The sequence below is a fragment of the Pteropus vampyrus genome, unplaced genomic scaffold (assembly GCF_000151845.1).
Source record: "Pteropus vampyrus isolate Shadow unplaced genomic scaffold, Pvam_2.0 Scaffold44, whole genome shotgun sequence".
NCBI lineage: Eukaryota > Metazoa > Chordata > Mammalia > Chiroptera > Pteropodidae > Pteropus > Pteropus vampyrus.
The window spans coordinates 8,033,245-8,050,663 of record NW_011888825.1 but is presented as its reverse complement, the minus strand read 5'-3'; the positions used below and the strand labels follow the sequence as shown (position 1 = coordinate 8,050,663).

At 39.7% G+C, this 17,419-nt stretch overlaps 1 protein-coding gene across 1 annotated transcript in view; it reads left to right on the top strand.

Moving 5' to 3' along the window:
• SPECC1 (sperm antigen with calponin homology and coiled-coil domains 1) overlaps positions 1 to 17,419 on the top strand; it is a 143,299-nt gene that overhangs the window by 110,345 nt on the left and 15,535 nt on the right. The window contains exons 12-13 of the mRNA XM_023529853.1: positions 4,873 to 4,989; positions 13,082 to 13,141. Coding sequence (XP_023385621.1) covers positions 4,873 to 4,989; positions 13,082 to 13,141 — 177 coding nt within the window. The remainder of the gene's footprint in view (positions 1 to 4,872; positions 4,990 to 13,081; positions 13,142 to 17,419) is intronic.

Here is a 17,419-nt window from a genome sequence, read left to right as displayed (position 1 = left end):
TGAATCCTCAAGAAGTAAATATACCCATGTAATTAGCATCCAAGTCTACAAACACAGCATTGTCAGTACCCCGGAACCCCAGAATCCTCTTCATGCTTCCTCTGGTTACTAACCTTCAGTCAAGGATAACAATGATTCTAGTCAGTTTTATTAAAGAAAAAATAACAAGGACAATAATTGAAGACATAGCCTGTGGAATGCCTTGTTGGCCATTTTCCATTGTCCTCTAAATTATTCTTTTGATGAACCTCTAAGATTCAGCTGAATGATAACTGGGAAAAGGAGGATATCATATTAACATCCCTTGGGGTGTTTATGTTATTCTCCTTAGTCTTTTCTCTGAATCAGAGGTTGCATCTGTGAATATTGAGAACTATTGCCCATAAACTTGGCAAGACTCACCACCCCCTCCATTCTAAGGCTAAGCCAGTTTCTGATAATCTCTAATCAGAAATAAGGCTTTTTACCTCCATCCAGGGATAAGACCTAGAATAAGTTCTCAGTTCTCACCTTGGTTCCTAGGGTACTTGGGATTGGCCCAGCCACCCATGCCCAATAAAATGTTGTCTTTCTTCCTGTTACCCAGTACATTAGTCCTGTGCATATGAGTACCTTCTTGCCATGGTTTCCTTGAGCTCTCTGGTTGCTGTAGGGGGACTAGATCTCAGCCCACTTTGCTGGGACCCACACACCCCACCTGCATGCTTTTCTAGTCTAAAGAAACCAGAGCCTGGGTGGACAGCACTGTGCCCAGTCTGCAGGACCTCGTGGGAGGACTATGCCAGCCCTGATGAAGCCCAGGTACCTTTGATACTGCCCTTTCTCCCTGCTCAGTAAGGCCATCCTGCTACTGTTCTTAGCTTCCCCTACATCCCCTTAAGCCTGCCCGTGAGAGTCCAGCATTCCACTCAGGTTATGGCAAGATGCATCCACAGGGGAACAGTGATTTAAGTAATATGGCTTTTCCAAAGTGAAGTGAGGGAGAGGTCTGGTAAACATAAATCATCTCATCTCTTTTCTGTGGTTCATGTGAAAAACATGAGCATTATAAAATTGTGCTGCTAAATCAGCTCACTCCTCATTCACTAAAGTATACCTTATAGATCCCAAAAGTATACCTCAGTGAGCAGTAGGAACCACTTTTATAATAATGTAGCAACAAAAGCAACCACTAAGATTCGTATAATGCTTTGCAGGTTGGTCATCATCATCGTATTTGAGTTATTCCGTAAATGTACATACGTTTTAATTACCCTGCCAGCTGTGTTGAGATGGGAATTGTTGACACTCCTGTGTTCAGATAGAATTCCAGATAATTTCAGTGGCATTCAGGGAACTAGAATTGGAGTTGTTCCACTCAGGGAAAAAAAAAAATATAATGTTGTTGGAATGAATATAATATTACAAATCATAACTGCTTGCCCTCTGTCTCTGCCAGTGTCAGGACAATTCAGTCTTAAACATGGTGAATATGGGTTACGTGTAAGGGAAGTATTGCCTGACCTGGATTTGATTGACATGAGTAGATGTGGCATTTCCATAATTCCTTTTTGTGAAAGACAGGACACTGCCTCCTTTTTCTTATATAGGTTTTTCATGGTCTTGCTGCTGATGCGAGGGTCTGCATTCTAGTGTGTCTCACGTTCCTGGGGGGCCGTGAGCTGCAGTCTGTCCAGAAGTGTCAGGCTGTCTGAGCTCTCCTGAGGTCGTAAGTCATTTGGATTGATTTTTCAACCCTGGCTTTGATCTCACCAGATTTCATAACCTAGAAGAATAGTCTCAACCTATTACTCATTTATACTTAACAGATCAAAAACTGATCTTAAATGGCATTCAGTTAACTAAAATATTGGTTGCCCCTTGGTCCATTTGGCCTCTCAAAATGCTTCTGAAGATTGTGCAGATGAAGAAAAATGATGCTTCGTATCATACATGGTGCAAGAGAGATGTGTATAAAGTGTTTTCATGTGTTAGGAAAAGAAAGATTTATCAAGTATTAAAGGCTTTAGGTGTCAAGTCAATTTAGAAAGGCAGGAAGGCAAGGAGAGAGGAATGGGGGGAAGAGGAAAAGAGAGAAAAGAAGGAAGGAAACACAGCAAACAGGACATATGTGCTTTACAGTATGATGGAACTGGAGTTTGATCCTGACTCTGATACTAGCAATATTTCTCTTTGCCTCACTTTTTTCATCTATAAAATAGGTGCAATGCCACTTACTGTGTAAAGTTGCTCTGAGAATTAAATGAGAAAATGCACAGTGGCACACACATCGCAGACACTCAGCGAATGTCTCTCTTTACCACCACCACCATTTTTGGAGCATTACATTTAAAGGACTCTTATTTAAGGGACTTGAATCGTGATCATTTGGCTTTCTGTTTAAAATATGTCCTTTCTATTGGAGACATTATCATGTATGTCAGCATTGCCCTTCAGGAAGAAGGCTGCCAGGTGTGGTGCCATGCCTGTCCTGTTTATGCAGATGCCTCAGGGCTCACCACGAACAACAACCATAAACAAGTGGTCCCCGAAAATAAAATTTGGCTTCCCTTCCATGTCACAGGCACCATGAGAGATAGGTTTGGATATATGGGGTCTGGTATCTCCGCATGGCAAAAAAGGAAGGAAGGGGATTGGATCTGGGTGAGAGCCATGATGCTTGATGTCCTCAGGCTCCTTGTGTCCCCTTCCCAGGGTCCGATGTCCATGACATCTGGTTTCAGTGCTTGAGACTTTGAACTGGTTAGGTTGTAGCCCCCACCTATTACTTCCTCTGCTTTTTTAACATACAAACCTCTTCAGAAAATAGAAAATCAAAATGTTTCCCATTTCTAAAGCAGTGTTCAGGCCCTATCAAGTTGCTGTTGAACCCAAACAGACATTTTGAAGTCAAAAATCCAAATAGTCAGCTTACCAGGAGTCCCAGCTGTTGCAGAGTCACTCTGAAAACTAAGCTAGGGCCCCTTCCAACAAGGACATTCTCAGACTTTTATGTAACATTGATGCTTAGCAACTCTTAAAACTAGGTTGTGCTTGAGTCATGAAAATCAGAATGAAGAGGCATTATTATGGTTGTGTGTTGCTTTCTGCCAGATAGCCTTCTCTGGGTAAATGCAGTTGCAAAGCAGACTGGAGAACAAGGCATATTCCTGAAAGCTGGTGCTTTGGGGGGAGTCCTGAGTTCCACCAGGATCATCCTGGACTCTGGCTAGAAGCGAGAAGGAAAGGTTTGATGGAAAGGACCATAAGGTGGGGACTGGGGTTCCTGGCATGTCCGTTTTTCAGACAAACCACATGTGTGAAGTGCGACATCACCACCTCAGGCCTCAGTTTCTTTGCTGTAAAATGAGACATGTAACTTACCTCGTCACTCAGGGCCAAGCTAGCTCAACTGAATGCCGGAAAAGTCTAGACAAAAGTTTCAAATGCGATTATAGACCCTTTGCTTCCAAAACCCTCGGGAAACCTCACAGGAAACATACCATGTTTTATTACACATTTCCATCTGCATACATTCCTAAAAACTTCTTTATGTACACTTTGAGAAAAATTCCATAACATCTCCCTCCTTCATTCCAACTTAACTTCGTGCCTTGCTCCTCTTCACGCTTCCACTCCCTTTCAACTGTCATTGCTTCTGATAGAAACATCCTAAATCACCTTTCCAGGGCAGTCAGGTTTAAATTGTGGAAGTTTAGCATTTGTCTCAGGCAGAAGGAAAAAGAAATAGTGTGCACTCCTCCAGGAAAAGCTGGCTGTTCACCACCTGTCCTCTCCTTTGTAGGCTTCTCCCTTCCCAAGATGGGGTGTTCTGAGGAGGAAGAAGATCTCCCTGCCTCCCCAGTACCCAACAGCCGTGGGGAGGAGCCCATACTTGCCTGAGCCCTCTGGTCATGCCAGAAGTGCTCAGGACACAGACCTAAATGGGTGCCACTTCTGCAGTTTCTTGCATGGCCCCTCTCACAGGCTATTTCAATACATTTAAGTAGTCACAACATCAGTTAGCCTAAGCATTAAAGAATTTGTGAGCTTTGGAACTTGACATTTCATTTGGGGTGAGCTTTGTGAGCCGGGGAAGAAAACTCCGTTAGGATGAGCGCAGTCAGGGAGAAAGAAGCAAGTGGGGACAGGTGTGAGGATATAAAAGGTGGAGGTACACTGGAGGTACCAGGGGCCCAGGGGTCCCTCCTGGGAGCCATCAGAAGCCATCACCTCTATGGGCTGCTGTATAAAGTTGTATTTGGGTTTCCTCATCACGGTTAATCAAGTAGCTTCCGGGGTCACTGCCTGTCCTGAGGAGGAGATTCTTTTCCCCGCCGTGAAGCCTCGTGATCCTAGGTGTTTGGTGTGCTAGAAGGGAGACTGTGGAGCATGAAGGCTTTATCCCGCTGAGAAGCCCTTTAAGCTGTGGGACAGGAGTGTAGTAGAAGAGCAAGCCGCGGCACCGGCCCTGCAGGTCTCTAAGATCTTGTTTCGTTTTCATACAACTGTTGTTAATTGGGGTTGTACATGATGATGATGATGATGATTCATCCTTTACCAAATAAGGCCAGGAAATGCTGGGATATGCAGAGCTAATTGGGTGGGTTAATTTGAGGATAAGATATTTCAGAGCCTTTAATGTACCAGCAGCAGACAGAAATTCTCTAGTGATTTGAGCTCTGAAACCGTTTTTCCTGCTGTTCTTTGAACGGATTTGGGCAACGCTAGGCCATTCTTGGTACCAAACTTAAATGTATTCCCAGCAGACTTGAGTAGTTCTTTATCTTGCCTGACAGAAAACCTAGAGATGGATACCCATCTTAACACAATTTAATTCATATTCTATGCCTGTGCACAGTTTGGTGATTGTGTGGCTTTTTCCTCCTACAGAACATTGATATCACCAATTTCAGCAGCAGCTGGAGTGATGGCTTGGCCTTCTGTGCTCTCCTCCATACCTACCTGCCTGCTCACATCCCATACCAGGAGTTGAACAGTCAAGAGAAAGTAAGTCCCTGCCCAGTCACCCCTGGTTATCCTCTAACAGTGGTCCCCAACCTTTCTGGCACCAGGGACCAGCGCTCCTAAGAGAATTTAATGCCTGATGATCTGAGGTGGAGCTGACGTGGTGATGCCACTGGGGAGTGGCTGCGAATACAGATGAAGCTTTGCTCACTCGCCTGCCGCTCACTTCCTGTTGTGCAGCCCAGAGGTTGGGGACCCCTGCTCTAGAACACATAAGGAGAATTCCTCATTATATAAGTGTTTCTTGCCAAGCATCATGCAGAGTGATAAAGACAACAGTGAACAATATAGACATGTTCTTTGCCCTTATGGGGTAGACAGGCTGTCAACAAGTGAGCAAACCTATAAGTAATATTATAAATAAATAATGACAAACCGTAGAAGGGCAGTGAGAGAAACACAGCGCTGTGAGAACGAACAGTGGGGAACCAAATTCAGATCTAGAAGGCTGAGAGGGTCTTGGCAATGAGGCACTATTCAAGCTGACATCTGAAGAAGGAACATGAAGGAGCCAGCAATGCAATTAGCTGAAGGGAGCTTTCCAGGCTGGGGTGCGACCAAAGCAAGAAAACACCTTGGTGCAGTCAAGGCAGTAGAGGCAGGTAAGCTGGCTGGAGCACAGTGACGAGGGAAACATGGCCTGTGATGATGCGATGGAGCCAGACAGAGGCCAGACCCTACAGGGTTTCCATGGATGATTCCGGTTAGAAGTTTGCATTTTGCTCCAAGCACAGTGGGAAGTCACTCTAGGAGTCTAAACAATGGAGAGACACTATTCATGTTTTTAAAAGATCTCTCTGGATGTTATATGGAAAAATGAATCAGAAAGGAAATAAGAATGAAAGAATTGCTAACAGTTGGGAGGCTGTTGCAGTAGGCAATGTGAGAGCTCAGTTTCCCTGGCTTCGCCCATTAACTGGGACTAGGGTGGTAACAATGTAGACGGAAAGATCAAAAGAGATTCAAACTACATCTTACATATAGAATCAACTGGACTTAGTGACTGATTGGTTGTAGGGGAGGAGAAGAGGAAGACAGCCCCAGGTATCCAGCTTGATGGGACCATTTTATGAGATAGAGAAGGGATAGATAATGTTTGAAAGTTCTATTTTGATTATTGCACATTAAAATATAAAGTTCAAAGAATGGTGATGGCACTGACGATGAGAATAACTGAACAAAGTGATTTAATTTTTAAGTGCATATTAGAGTTCTCCAGAGAAACAACCAATAGGATGTAGATATAGAGAGATTGACAAATCCAAGATTCTCAGGGCAGCTTGGCAGTCTGGAGACATAAGAAAGAGTCGATGCCACAGTTCAAGTCTGAAGGCAGTCTGCTGCCAGAATTCCCTCCTCCTGGGGACAGAGCAGTCTTTTTTTAATTTAGGCCGTCAATTGATTGGGTAAGGCCCACCCACATTGTAGAGGATAATTTGCTCTACCCAAAGTCTACCGACTTAAACATTAATCTCATCTTAAAAATATCTTCACAGAAACAGCTAGAATATTGTTTGGCCAAATAACTGGATACCGTGGCCTAACCAAGTTGACACATAAAATTAACCTTCACAGACTATTAAAGTTTCAGAGCACTTTTATGGAGTGCTTTGTTTGTAGTCTGTGAAGCATTCTGGACAGGATTATTAAACATTTGGAAAACAACAAAGAAATTCTGTTTCAAATCATGTTAAGTCTGAGATGTCCAGAAGCATGCAGGTGGGAATAGAGGGAACATACCTCAGCATAATAAAGGCCATATATGACAAACCCATAGCTAATATCCTCAATGGTGAAAAGCTAAAAGCATATTCCTTAATAGCACGGTATTTCTCCATGAGCAATGTATAGATTCAATGCAATCTCTATCAAAATATCAATGGCATTTTCTGCAGAAGTACAACAAATAATCTTAAAAGTTTATATGGAAACACAAAAGACCCTGAATAGCCACAGCAATCTTGAGAGAGAAGAACAAAGTTGACGGTATCATGCTACCAGATACCAAACTATACTACAAGGCTATAGAAATCCAAACAGCATGGTACTGGCATGAAAACAGACATAGATTAGACACATAGATTGACCCACACCTATTTGGTCAATTAATCTATGAAAAAAGAGGCAAGAATATGGAATGAGGTAAAGACAGTTTCTTCAATAATGGTTTTGGGAAAACTGGACAGATACATGCAAAAAAAAACACAAAATCACCATAGACAAAAATTAACTCAAAATGGATAAAAGATTTAAAAGTTAGGTCTCCTAGAAGAAAACAAAGGCAGTAAACTCTGACATTGCTCTTAGTAATGTTTTCCGGGCACATGTCTCCTCGGGCAAGAGAAACAAAAGAGAAAATAAATGGGACTACATCAAACAAAAAACGTTTTGCACAGCGAAGGAAACCATCAACAAAATGAAAAGACACCCTACTGACTGGGAGAAGATATTCATCATTGTTACTTCCAATAAGGGGCTAAATATCTAAATATGTAAAGAACTCATGCAACTTAACACCAAAACAACAAAAAATCTGATTAAAAAATGAGCAGAGGACTTGAATATCCAGATGGCCAATAGACACATGAAAAGATGTTCAGCGTCACTAATCATCAGAGAAGTGTAAATTAAAAGCACAACAAGATATCACCTCACATCTGTCAATAAATCAGCAAACAACAAGGGTTGGCAAGGATGTGGAAAAGAGGACACCCTTGTGCACTGTTGGTGGTGCTGCAACTATGGAAAACAGTATGGGGGTTCCTCAGAAAATTTAAAATAGAACTGCCTTATAACCCAGCAATTCCACTTCTGGGTATTTATTTTAAGATACCCAAAACACTAATTCGAAAAGATACATGTGCCCCTATGTTCGTTGCAGTGTTGTTTACAATAGCCAAGTTATGGAAACAACCTAAGTGCCCATCAGATGATTAGATAAAGAAGTGCTAGTACATATATACAATAGAATATTACTTGGCCATAAAAAAAGAATAAAATCTTAGCATTTGCAACAACATGGATGGACCTAGAATATATTATGCTAAGTGAAAAAGGTCAGACAAAAATACCATATGATCTCACTTATATGTAGAATCTAAAGAACAAAATAAATGAACAAACAAAACAGAAACAGACTCATAGATACAAAGAACAAACTGATGGTTGTCAGATGGGAGGGGTGTTGGTGGGCTGGATGAAAAAGTGAAGGGATTAAGAAGTACAAATTGGTAGTTAGAAAATAGTCACAGAGGTATAAAGTACAGCATCATAGAGATTATAGTCAATAACTTTGTAACAACTATGTGTAATGCCAGGTGGGCATCACACTAATTGGTAGGATCACTTCATAAATCATATAAATGTTTTATGCTATACACCTGAAACTAATATAAAATAATATTGAATGTCAACTTTAACTGAAACTTTTTCAATTTATATTCATTAAATATATTATAACAAAAGGTGCCCCTATGGCTCTAATATAGGAAATTACAAGGGTTTTAGGGGCTCTGTGTCAGGAACAGTGAACAAAGTCCACATAATATTTCTTATAAATCACAGTATCACAGAGCCATAAAGAGAAAGCCACGGAACAAGCCTCGAGGTCCAGTGCCTATTTAGGTAGAAGAGGATGAGCCAGCAAAGGGAAGCTGGGAAGGAGCAGCCAGGGAGAGGAGACATGTCGGGGCGGTATGGTGGCGGGGGTTCCACGCAGCCTGTGCACCTTGCCCTCACAGGCAAATCTCGCATCCAGCAGTGACGTTGGCATCTGTTCTCTTCCTGCCCTCTTCATTTTTCATTCTCTGCCTTTTCCATGGGATGTTACAAAGATAATTGAGTAAACGGTGGGCATAAAGCAATTTAAAATAATCAGAAGACCTTACTAAAACTATAATGATGTAAGTCTAAACACTTATACACACATTGTCTAAAACAGGTATCTTACTGAAATTGTGAAATGTTTGTCTGCTGTTATACAAATAACACCTGGGGCTCTTCGTCTGCAAATCAATAAGGATCTGTTGGGAAAAAATGAGACTAAAAGTGTTTGCTTTCACACTTTGAATTCATGAGCCTGCTTCCTAATGACTGAATCTGTTTTGTCTCACCCTGGATGCCCAGTGATTCCCGCACACTGCGCACAACCAGCTGTCCAGTGCTACCTGCTACAGATAAGCATTCAGTAAAACAAACAGACGTCACAGTTTACTTACTTTCCATTGTCCTTATGGTACAGGGCCCCTATTTTCTATGTGTAGGGTAGCAATTCTTCTCTGTAATCTGTAATTCTGTCATCAGGGAGCACATACGTCAGAATGTGAAAGACTGTGGGTCTGTGAAGAGATGGAGTCAGCTGCAGATAGCTGGAATTATCATTTTAAAGTCTATGTGGCTTCCCAGCCTCCTTGTCAGCTAGAGTGGGATTTGTGTCCTAGAGCCTAGGACTCTGTCTGCTGGTTGCTGCCTGCCCACCACTCTCCGAAAGAACGTCTTGCTTCCTACTTCCTAAATGCCTCCATGTCGATGCGCTCTGCATAGAGTGGCAGTTTTCACCACTACCTGGTGTGTGACGAGCATGCTTGGGGAATGCTTATGATTATTTGGGTGAGAGAATCTTGTATGTATTAAAGTTACTGATGAGGGTTTTCAAAATGGCGTGTCAACACAGGCAAATCCAATCAACACAGTATGACCCTGAACACGTGCGAGAGTCAGCATGGGGGTTAATCAGACTCAAGGAAAGAGAGGGATAAAAGCAGGGAAGGTTTTCCAGAAAAAGGCATCTTTGAAGTTTAGTTTCAAAGGAAACGAAATAATTTGAATGAAACATACATCAAGATGAGTGAAGTCCAGTCACAGCCTAGAGCCTCGTTCTGCTGTGCAGTCAGTGTTGGGTGGTTTGGGGGGAGGTTTTAGTGTACACATATATCAAAAAGGGCACCAAGAGAGGCCTAAGTTTGTAAAAACCTACTAAAAGCAAAATCTAAAAACTGTATGATTAGCCGTTGATAGCAATAGAAAGTTCAGAAATCATTAACTGTTCCTACCCAGGTGGACATAATTAAACCAAGTGAATTTGACATCTGTATTAAATAGGGAATTTCTGATAAAACTAACAAGGATTCCTTCTAAGATGTTAAAGAGATACAGAATTACAGGATGTGAGTTACAGTCAATGGAAGGTTTGGGCATTTTTTCAATAAAAAGCATATTTTTCTATCCTGTGAAACTTCCACTTATGCTAAACAGATTCAGATGATAGAATGAAGCGTGTTTATGTCACTGTCTGAAGTGAAATACTAATGTGAGAGGAGAAATTCTGGACTTGGGAGTCTTTCTCCCATCAGTTTCAGGTGAAATCTCTACTAGCCAGGCCAGTGGTAGTGTTCTGCCATGTGTTGGGTCTTTCACTGTTCTGGAACTGGGGGTTTCCAGGCCTTCATTGTCCCCCAGTCAGGGCACAGACTGAAGCAGTGTTTCCTTCTCACCCCACCCCGGCCTCTGTGGGCACAGCTGCAGGTACGGGTAAAGTGAGGCTCTTCTGCCCTGGGCACACTCTCATTTGCTCCCTGTGAGTGGTGTCTTCTCACAGTGACTATGACATTGTTCTCATGAAAGAGAATTAGGATAATGATGCTGTGCTGCTGCCAAAATGAGTAAAACTCATTTTTGTTAACAAAAAATCACCTCTCTATAATGTTCCGTGTCATACTGTACACGATTTCAGAGTATTTTGAGACAGTTTTTCAGCTTGAGCCATTTCTTCTTTGTTGAGTATCTACTTAGAAAACACTGGCAGTGTCATTAGAATAAGGCTAGAGGGTCTTGAAGGAATTCTGTATAAAACAGATTTAGAAATGCCTTTTCCTTAGACCTTACTAGTAATCAAAGAATACAAATTAAAACACAAATTATTTTTAGCCTGTCACATTTCGCAGACTTTTGAAAATCATAATATTCTATGCTAGTAAGGGCACAAGAAAATGGACCCTTACACATTATTACTAGAATTGGTATGACATTTTAGAAAGCAATTTGGCATTACATATCAAGTCATAAAAATGTTTGCGTCTTGGCTTCTGTAATGGTAGCCTAAAGACTGGCTTACAAACCGCACCCCTCCCCCCACCCCCACCCCAAAAAAACTAACTAAAAGAGACTTTAAAAATAAGGACAAAGGCCTCATTAGCACCAAAGTAGGAGATCGCTGTCCAGTGTTTGAGCTAAATTAAAGGCAGCCAAGGGGCCCTGTACAGCTAGCTCCCTTCTCAAAAGAACAGAGAATAGTGTTGTGGAAACATGTGTAAGGTTTCCAGTCCATTCCCATTAATTTCCCTTAATCTGGAGGAAGAGGGCTGGTGGCTTGAGCAAGGTGACCACAGATCAACAGCTTTCCAAGGCCTCGACCACAGTCCAGAAGAAAATGTACATAGCCATGTCCTGGTGTTTTTCTGTGACCTGGTACCTAGAGCAAAGAGTTTGCTTCAGTGTCAGGGCAAATCCCCTTCATCTTCAGGCACCAGATGTGGAGGCAAAAGGACAAAGGGTAGAAGCCATGGGGAAAGAGAAAAATTTATAAAATAATGTATAAAACCTCAATACATAAAATTACAAAATTCTACCGAGGAACATAAAACATGAATGTGTACAGAAATACATCTCTCAATTATCCTTAATTTACCAACTTAATTAAATTTTGATGTGATCCTAATGACTTTCAAATGAATTATGGAGAGGAAGAGCCATGACCAAATGCTTCTTAAATTCATCCAGATGGAGAAATATCAGAAAACCGGAAAGAGTCTGAAAAGAAGCAACGAATTAGAGATAAATGATTGTGGAGCAGTACCTTTAAATTCTAAGGAAAATTGTTTTCAACCTGGATTTCTGGGTCCAACCAAATTATTAACCAAGAGTGATGGTACAAAAGAGAAATTTTTATATGTGAATGCTTCCAGAAAATATATGTCTCCTACATCCTTTGAGAACAAACCTATGAAAGTACTCTAGTAGAACAGAGGTCACTATCCAGAAACTGATAGGAAGTTCTGAAGGTCTCTAGGGCTGAAGGATTTCATAGAGTAGTGATATGATTGAGTCACAAAGAGGGAAATCCTTTTGAAAATACCTTCAATTGGCACAGCGTCATGACTGGAGCCATAGAGAAGGAAATGTAATCGTAGTAGGCTGCTGTGTAAATGCTGTTAATTGTTTTCAGTTTTTGGAATCATCCTATCAAGAGAGGGCAGACTTAAATGTGGTTACAGAAAAGGAAGCAAATATAATACGCTTTAATAATTTAAAAGTAAAAATGGACAAGGTGGAGGAAAGGTGAGGGGAACGTCTTTCTTACCATACAAAATGGAGTCAGGAACTGCTGTCCATAATTGATAGAACAAGAAATGGAGATATATTATTTAAAATCATAAGCATAACTAATAAAAGAACTAAAATCAGCCAGATGGCAATAAGGAAGAGAAGAGAGAGGTGCATGATACCTGAGTCCTCACTTATTCTGGGGGGAAATTAATAAGTAAAGTTAGTAGGCAATGTTTTAGAGATCAGGAAACAGCAGTATGAGCATATTACAGCGATATGGAGGTAATCACCAGAACAACTAAAGAGAGAAATTGAAAGTGATTCTGCTAAGGAGCCAGGATTGGGAAAAGAAACGGTTTTTTCATTTGATTATATTTAATTATGTGCACATATTACTTTGATAAGTTTTTGCTATAGCACTGTGATTAAACAAACAATGCTTGATAGCCAGCAGAAATGTATTTTGTAAATCTTGACAAAGTAAAAAATAACCAAACTAACAAATATTTATCTTTGATAGTTAGGAGTCAGTCGATAATGTCATTTTTAGTGACAATTGTAACCTGTTAATCCTCCCCCAGTGTTCCCCCCCCCCGCCTTAAATCGAGACCATTGTTTGCATATTTGACTTAAAATGTTAAGTGGTTTATAGATTATCTCTTTTCTCTTTGGAAGTGTCAGTTGGTGTCCTTTCCTAACAAAAGCTATATATTTCAGTTGGTAATTCCCTCTCTTCGTCTTTTTAACTTAGAAAAGGAATCTCTTGTTGGCATTTGAAGCAGCTGAAAGTGTAGGCATCAAACCCAGCCTGGTAAGTATTACTGTTTTGTATTCTTTTCATACTTAAGTATAATTATATGAGAAAGAACTTCATCCCATTTTCTTTATGCCATAACAATTTGTTACAGAACATAGAAATCCATTTGCTGAGTATTTGTTACTCATGACCTCTAATATAAAATTATTGAGTTGGTCTGACTACATATGATTTAGAGTTTTTTCAGTTAAGATTCATTGTGGATATATTTCAGTTCCGGAAGCACAATGAACTGAATTATTATTAAAGCACTCTTATTCAAGTCATCTGGAACTCTGAGTAAAATGTAATTTTTAAAAATGTCAATACATGGCTGAGCTCTGAAGAAAGAATGGGAACTAACCAGAAGTGTGAGACAGGAGCCAAGACTGACAATCGCCAGGGATGGGTCTGGGGTTAGAGACAGAGGACTCATAATAATGGGTACCTAATGGGTATTATTTAATGCCCACACAGGAACAAAGAGACAAGGCCCTGAGCTCCTATAAACAGAGCATTAGTACTGAGACCCCTGCACAAAACCAAGGCTCATAAAATTCTGCTCTTCTTAGTGAAAATAAAAAACTCCACGTACCAGTCCAGGGAGGTGGGTGATAAGGAAATTTGGTCTCCCCCTAGAATTTGTTTTGTGGCCAAGAAAAAGAGGAAATCTCCTGTAAGAAAAGAAAACAGCCAGATAAAATTTGGAGTCCAAATTTATGCTGCAAAGAGCCCCTAGTTTATACTATACCTGATGCAGGAAGCTCCTTAGCTAGCAGTACAGTGGCTGCTTAAAATATGCTCACAAGCCAAAATTCCAAAACACTTTAAAATGTAATCTATTCGAGCTTGTCAGCAGACACAACAAACCGGAGGAATACCTCCTAGAACTTAAGATAATAAAACAGTAATAAAGAGAGTACAAAAGACTATGTTTAAACATATTAAAGAAATAAAAGGAATAGAAATCATAAGGAAGAAACATAAAAAAATAGATTTAGAAATAGAATCAAATAAAACTTCTAGAAATGAAAATTCGGAATTAAAAACACCAGTTGGGTTGAAAAACTGATCAGATGCAGAGGAGGAGAGAACTACTGAACTATAAAATAGATCTAAGGAAACTACCCAGAACATAAGACGGAAACAGTAAAAAATGGAAAACATAATAGAGGGGCTTTATTAGTGTGTATTCAACTTTAAGAAATGGAAAACCCAGCTAAACAGTTGTTTAAACCATAAAGATGTTATTTTTTTAAATAGAAGTCCAGAAGTAGTTTCAGGATTTGTTCACTGCTCATTGTTATAATCAAGAACCCCAGTGTCTCTCCTCTATACTCCACCATCTTTAATCTACTGACTTTTTCTTTCCTATTTGGCTACTTGTTCTGTGGTCGAACATCCAGACATCACCCCCATCTGCAGGGCAGGAAGAAGGGGGATGAGACAGAGCAGGTGCCTCACATCTTTTCCCTTCGATAAAGAAATCAAAAGACTTCCCTGAGGCCTTTCAGCTCATCGTCAGTACTCTGTTACACGGTTACCCCAGCTGCAAGAGAATTTGAGAAAGTGAGCATGTAACATTTTCAGCCTCTTTAGTAGGAAACCTGCAAAAGAGAAAGAGGTTGGGAATGACTGTTGGGTTAACCAGCTGATAGTATTTATCACAGAGCTTAAGAATTTAAGAGACATGGAAGATAAAATCATGACTGTGTCCCATGTCAATTGGGAATTCCAGAAGAAGAGCGGGGAAAAATGGAAGAGACAATATTTGAAGAAATGGTGACTGCAATTTTTCCAAAATGATAAAAGACCAGAAATTCTTAATAAATCTCAAACAGGATAAATAAAATATTCATTTAAATGAATCACAACAAAACTGCAGAAAAAGCAAAGACAGATAATCTACAAATAATTTCTACTAACCAATGATTAAAAAAAGACAACCTAGTAGAAAATCATCAAAGGCTAAAATAGGTAACTCACAAATGGCCAGTGAACATTTTAAGATATTTAATCTCATTAGTGATCAGGAAAATTTAAGTTGAAATAACAGTGATACACATTTTCATAACCCTCAGAGGATATAGGGAATCTGAGAAATGAAAGAGTGAAAGAACAACTGTCATAGAAATTTCAGTACTATGAACGGTGTTATGCCAATATGTTTAAAATAGAATGGACAGTTTTCTAAAATATAAACATTTCTTCAAATATTAAATGTAAATATTTTTCCAAAATTTACTCAAAAATAAATAGAACTTTAACTATTAAAGAAGTTGAATTCATTGTTTAAAATGTAGTCACACACACAGACAAAACCCAGTAAGCCCAAATTCTACTCAACCTTTAGGAAACAGATATTCCTATCATGTATATATAAGAATTTAAAAAGTAATGAAGGAATTTGCACCTCTGGCCAGGATGGAGTAACAGGGACATGATTTAACTTCTCTTCTGAAATACTAAACAACAAGTAACAACAGATAATTTATGTAAGGAATCAAAGATACAATGAAAACTTGTTACAGGGTTATGTTATATACAAGAATACATTTTTCTTTGTTGTGTTACAGTTAATATTTGCTTCTTTTTAATTTAACGTTCTTTCCTAATTTTCATCTCATATACTTTAGCTGGGAAACAAATGAGATCATCTTGTTGAACTCCAGTTGTCAGAGTCAGCAATTTCATTTGTATAGATGTCTGTGGGGAGCTACTGACACATGTAATAATTCATCTCAAAAGCATTTAAGAATGTTTGTGAGCAATTTAACCAGTTTATGCCATCGACAAAATAGAAACTTCTTATATTATTAAACTTCCTTTTCAATATCTTGATGCAAATTGAAAAATAATATATTTAATTACACATGATACTTTTTAAAAGCATCCAATCAGAATTGGCATCCAAAGTAATCCCAAGTTTTTGATCAAATTCTATTGTTAAATTAGTCAGGAAAATATTGATTTATATGTATATATACACATAAATATTAGCAAGGATGAGATTTTTAAAAAATGAAAGCTCTACAGTGTTCTCCAAATTTTAGCAAGCATGCCTCTTCAGCCACAATCTAGTAGAGCTTTAGCCCACCATGTGACAAATACAAGCAACCCCTCAAAGAAAGAGTAGGTGAGAGATGGCATGTGGTATCATTGTTATTACTGTAAAAACAGCCAGAACATGTGTCCTCTGAGGGTTGATGTGTTTGTATCCTGGTGAGGGGGACACTCCCACACTGGGTCATATAGTCTGCGCTGGTGTCACTTACTGAGTACGCCAGTGTGTCTACCAGAACAGTACGACGCACACAGATTAAGTTCTTTAGGTCACCTGTGGAGGGAAGTGATGACAACTCAAGATTTTATGAGGATACAAAAATGATTCCTTAGCCTGCTCTATAGTATAAACTTTATATAGGTTACATAGAGTTAATTCAAGCTTAATCACATGAAAAACCTGGTTTTCATGTTTACTGTGTGCCAGGAATTGTCTGTGTATTCACTAATTGGACTCTCACAGAAATCTTGTGATTTCATAAAGATGCTCCGTAGAGGTGGGACACTGAGGCACATGAAGCTCAATAAAAAATGACACAGCTAATGAGTAGCAAAGGCAAGAGATCAAGGTGGGCAGGCCAGCTCCAACACCAGTGCTCTTACCCACTCAGAAGTCCTGTATCCAGGACAGCCAAGCCCACCTCTGGGTTCTTAAAGCACAACTTACTCATAATACTGTATAATACGTGCTGTGTTATGTTGTAATTTGTCTGATTACAGGGCTTATCCCCCACCTCCCTCACCAAGACCGGGAGCTCTCAAGGGCAAGAAGGCTTATCTCTCCCTTTTATTTCCATTTTTTTTTTTTTTATTGTAGTACAATACAAATAACATGACCTAAGTGTTTGTTTCTTGGCCAGTACCACGTCTTGATTAATATAGCTTTATAAATTGTGAAATTGAGTCTTCCGACTTTATTCTTTTCAGAATTGTTTTAACTGTTCTAATACCTTTGCCTTGATAAATTTTAGAATCAGTTTGTCGATGTCTACTAAAAAAGCTTGTTGGGATTTTGTTCGGGATTGTGCTGTAGCTATAGATCAGATTGGGAAGAATTGACATTTAACAATACTCAGTCTTCCAATCCATAATCATGGAGTACATCTTTATCATTTATATTTTTTATTTCTTTCATCAGTGGCTTGTAGTTTTCTGCGTACAGATCTTGCACAGATTTCTTAGATTTATGTTGTTGTTTTCATTCTCTTCTTCCCCCCTCCTCCACCTCCT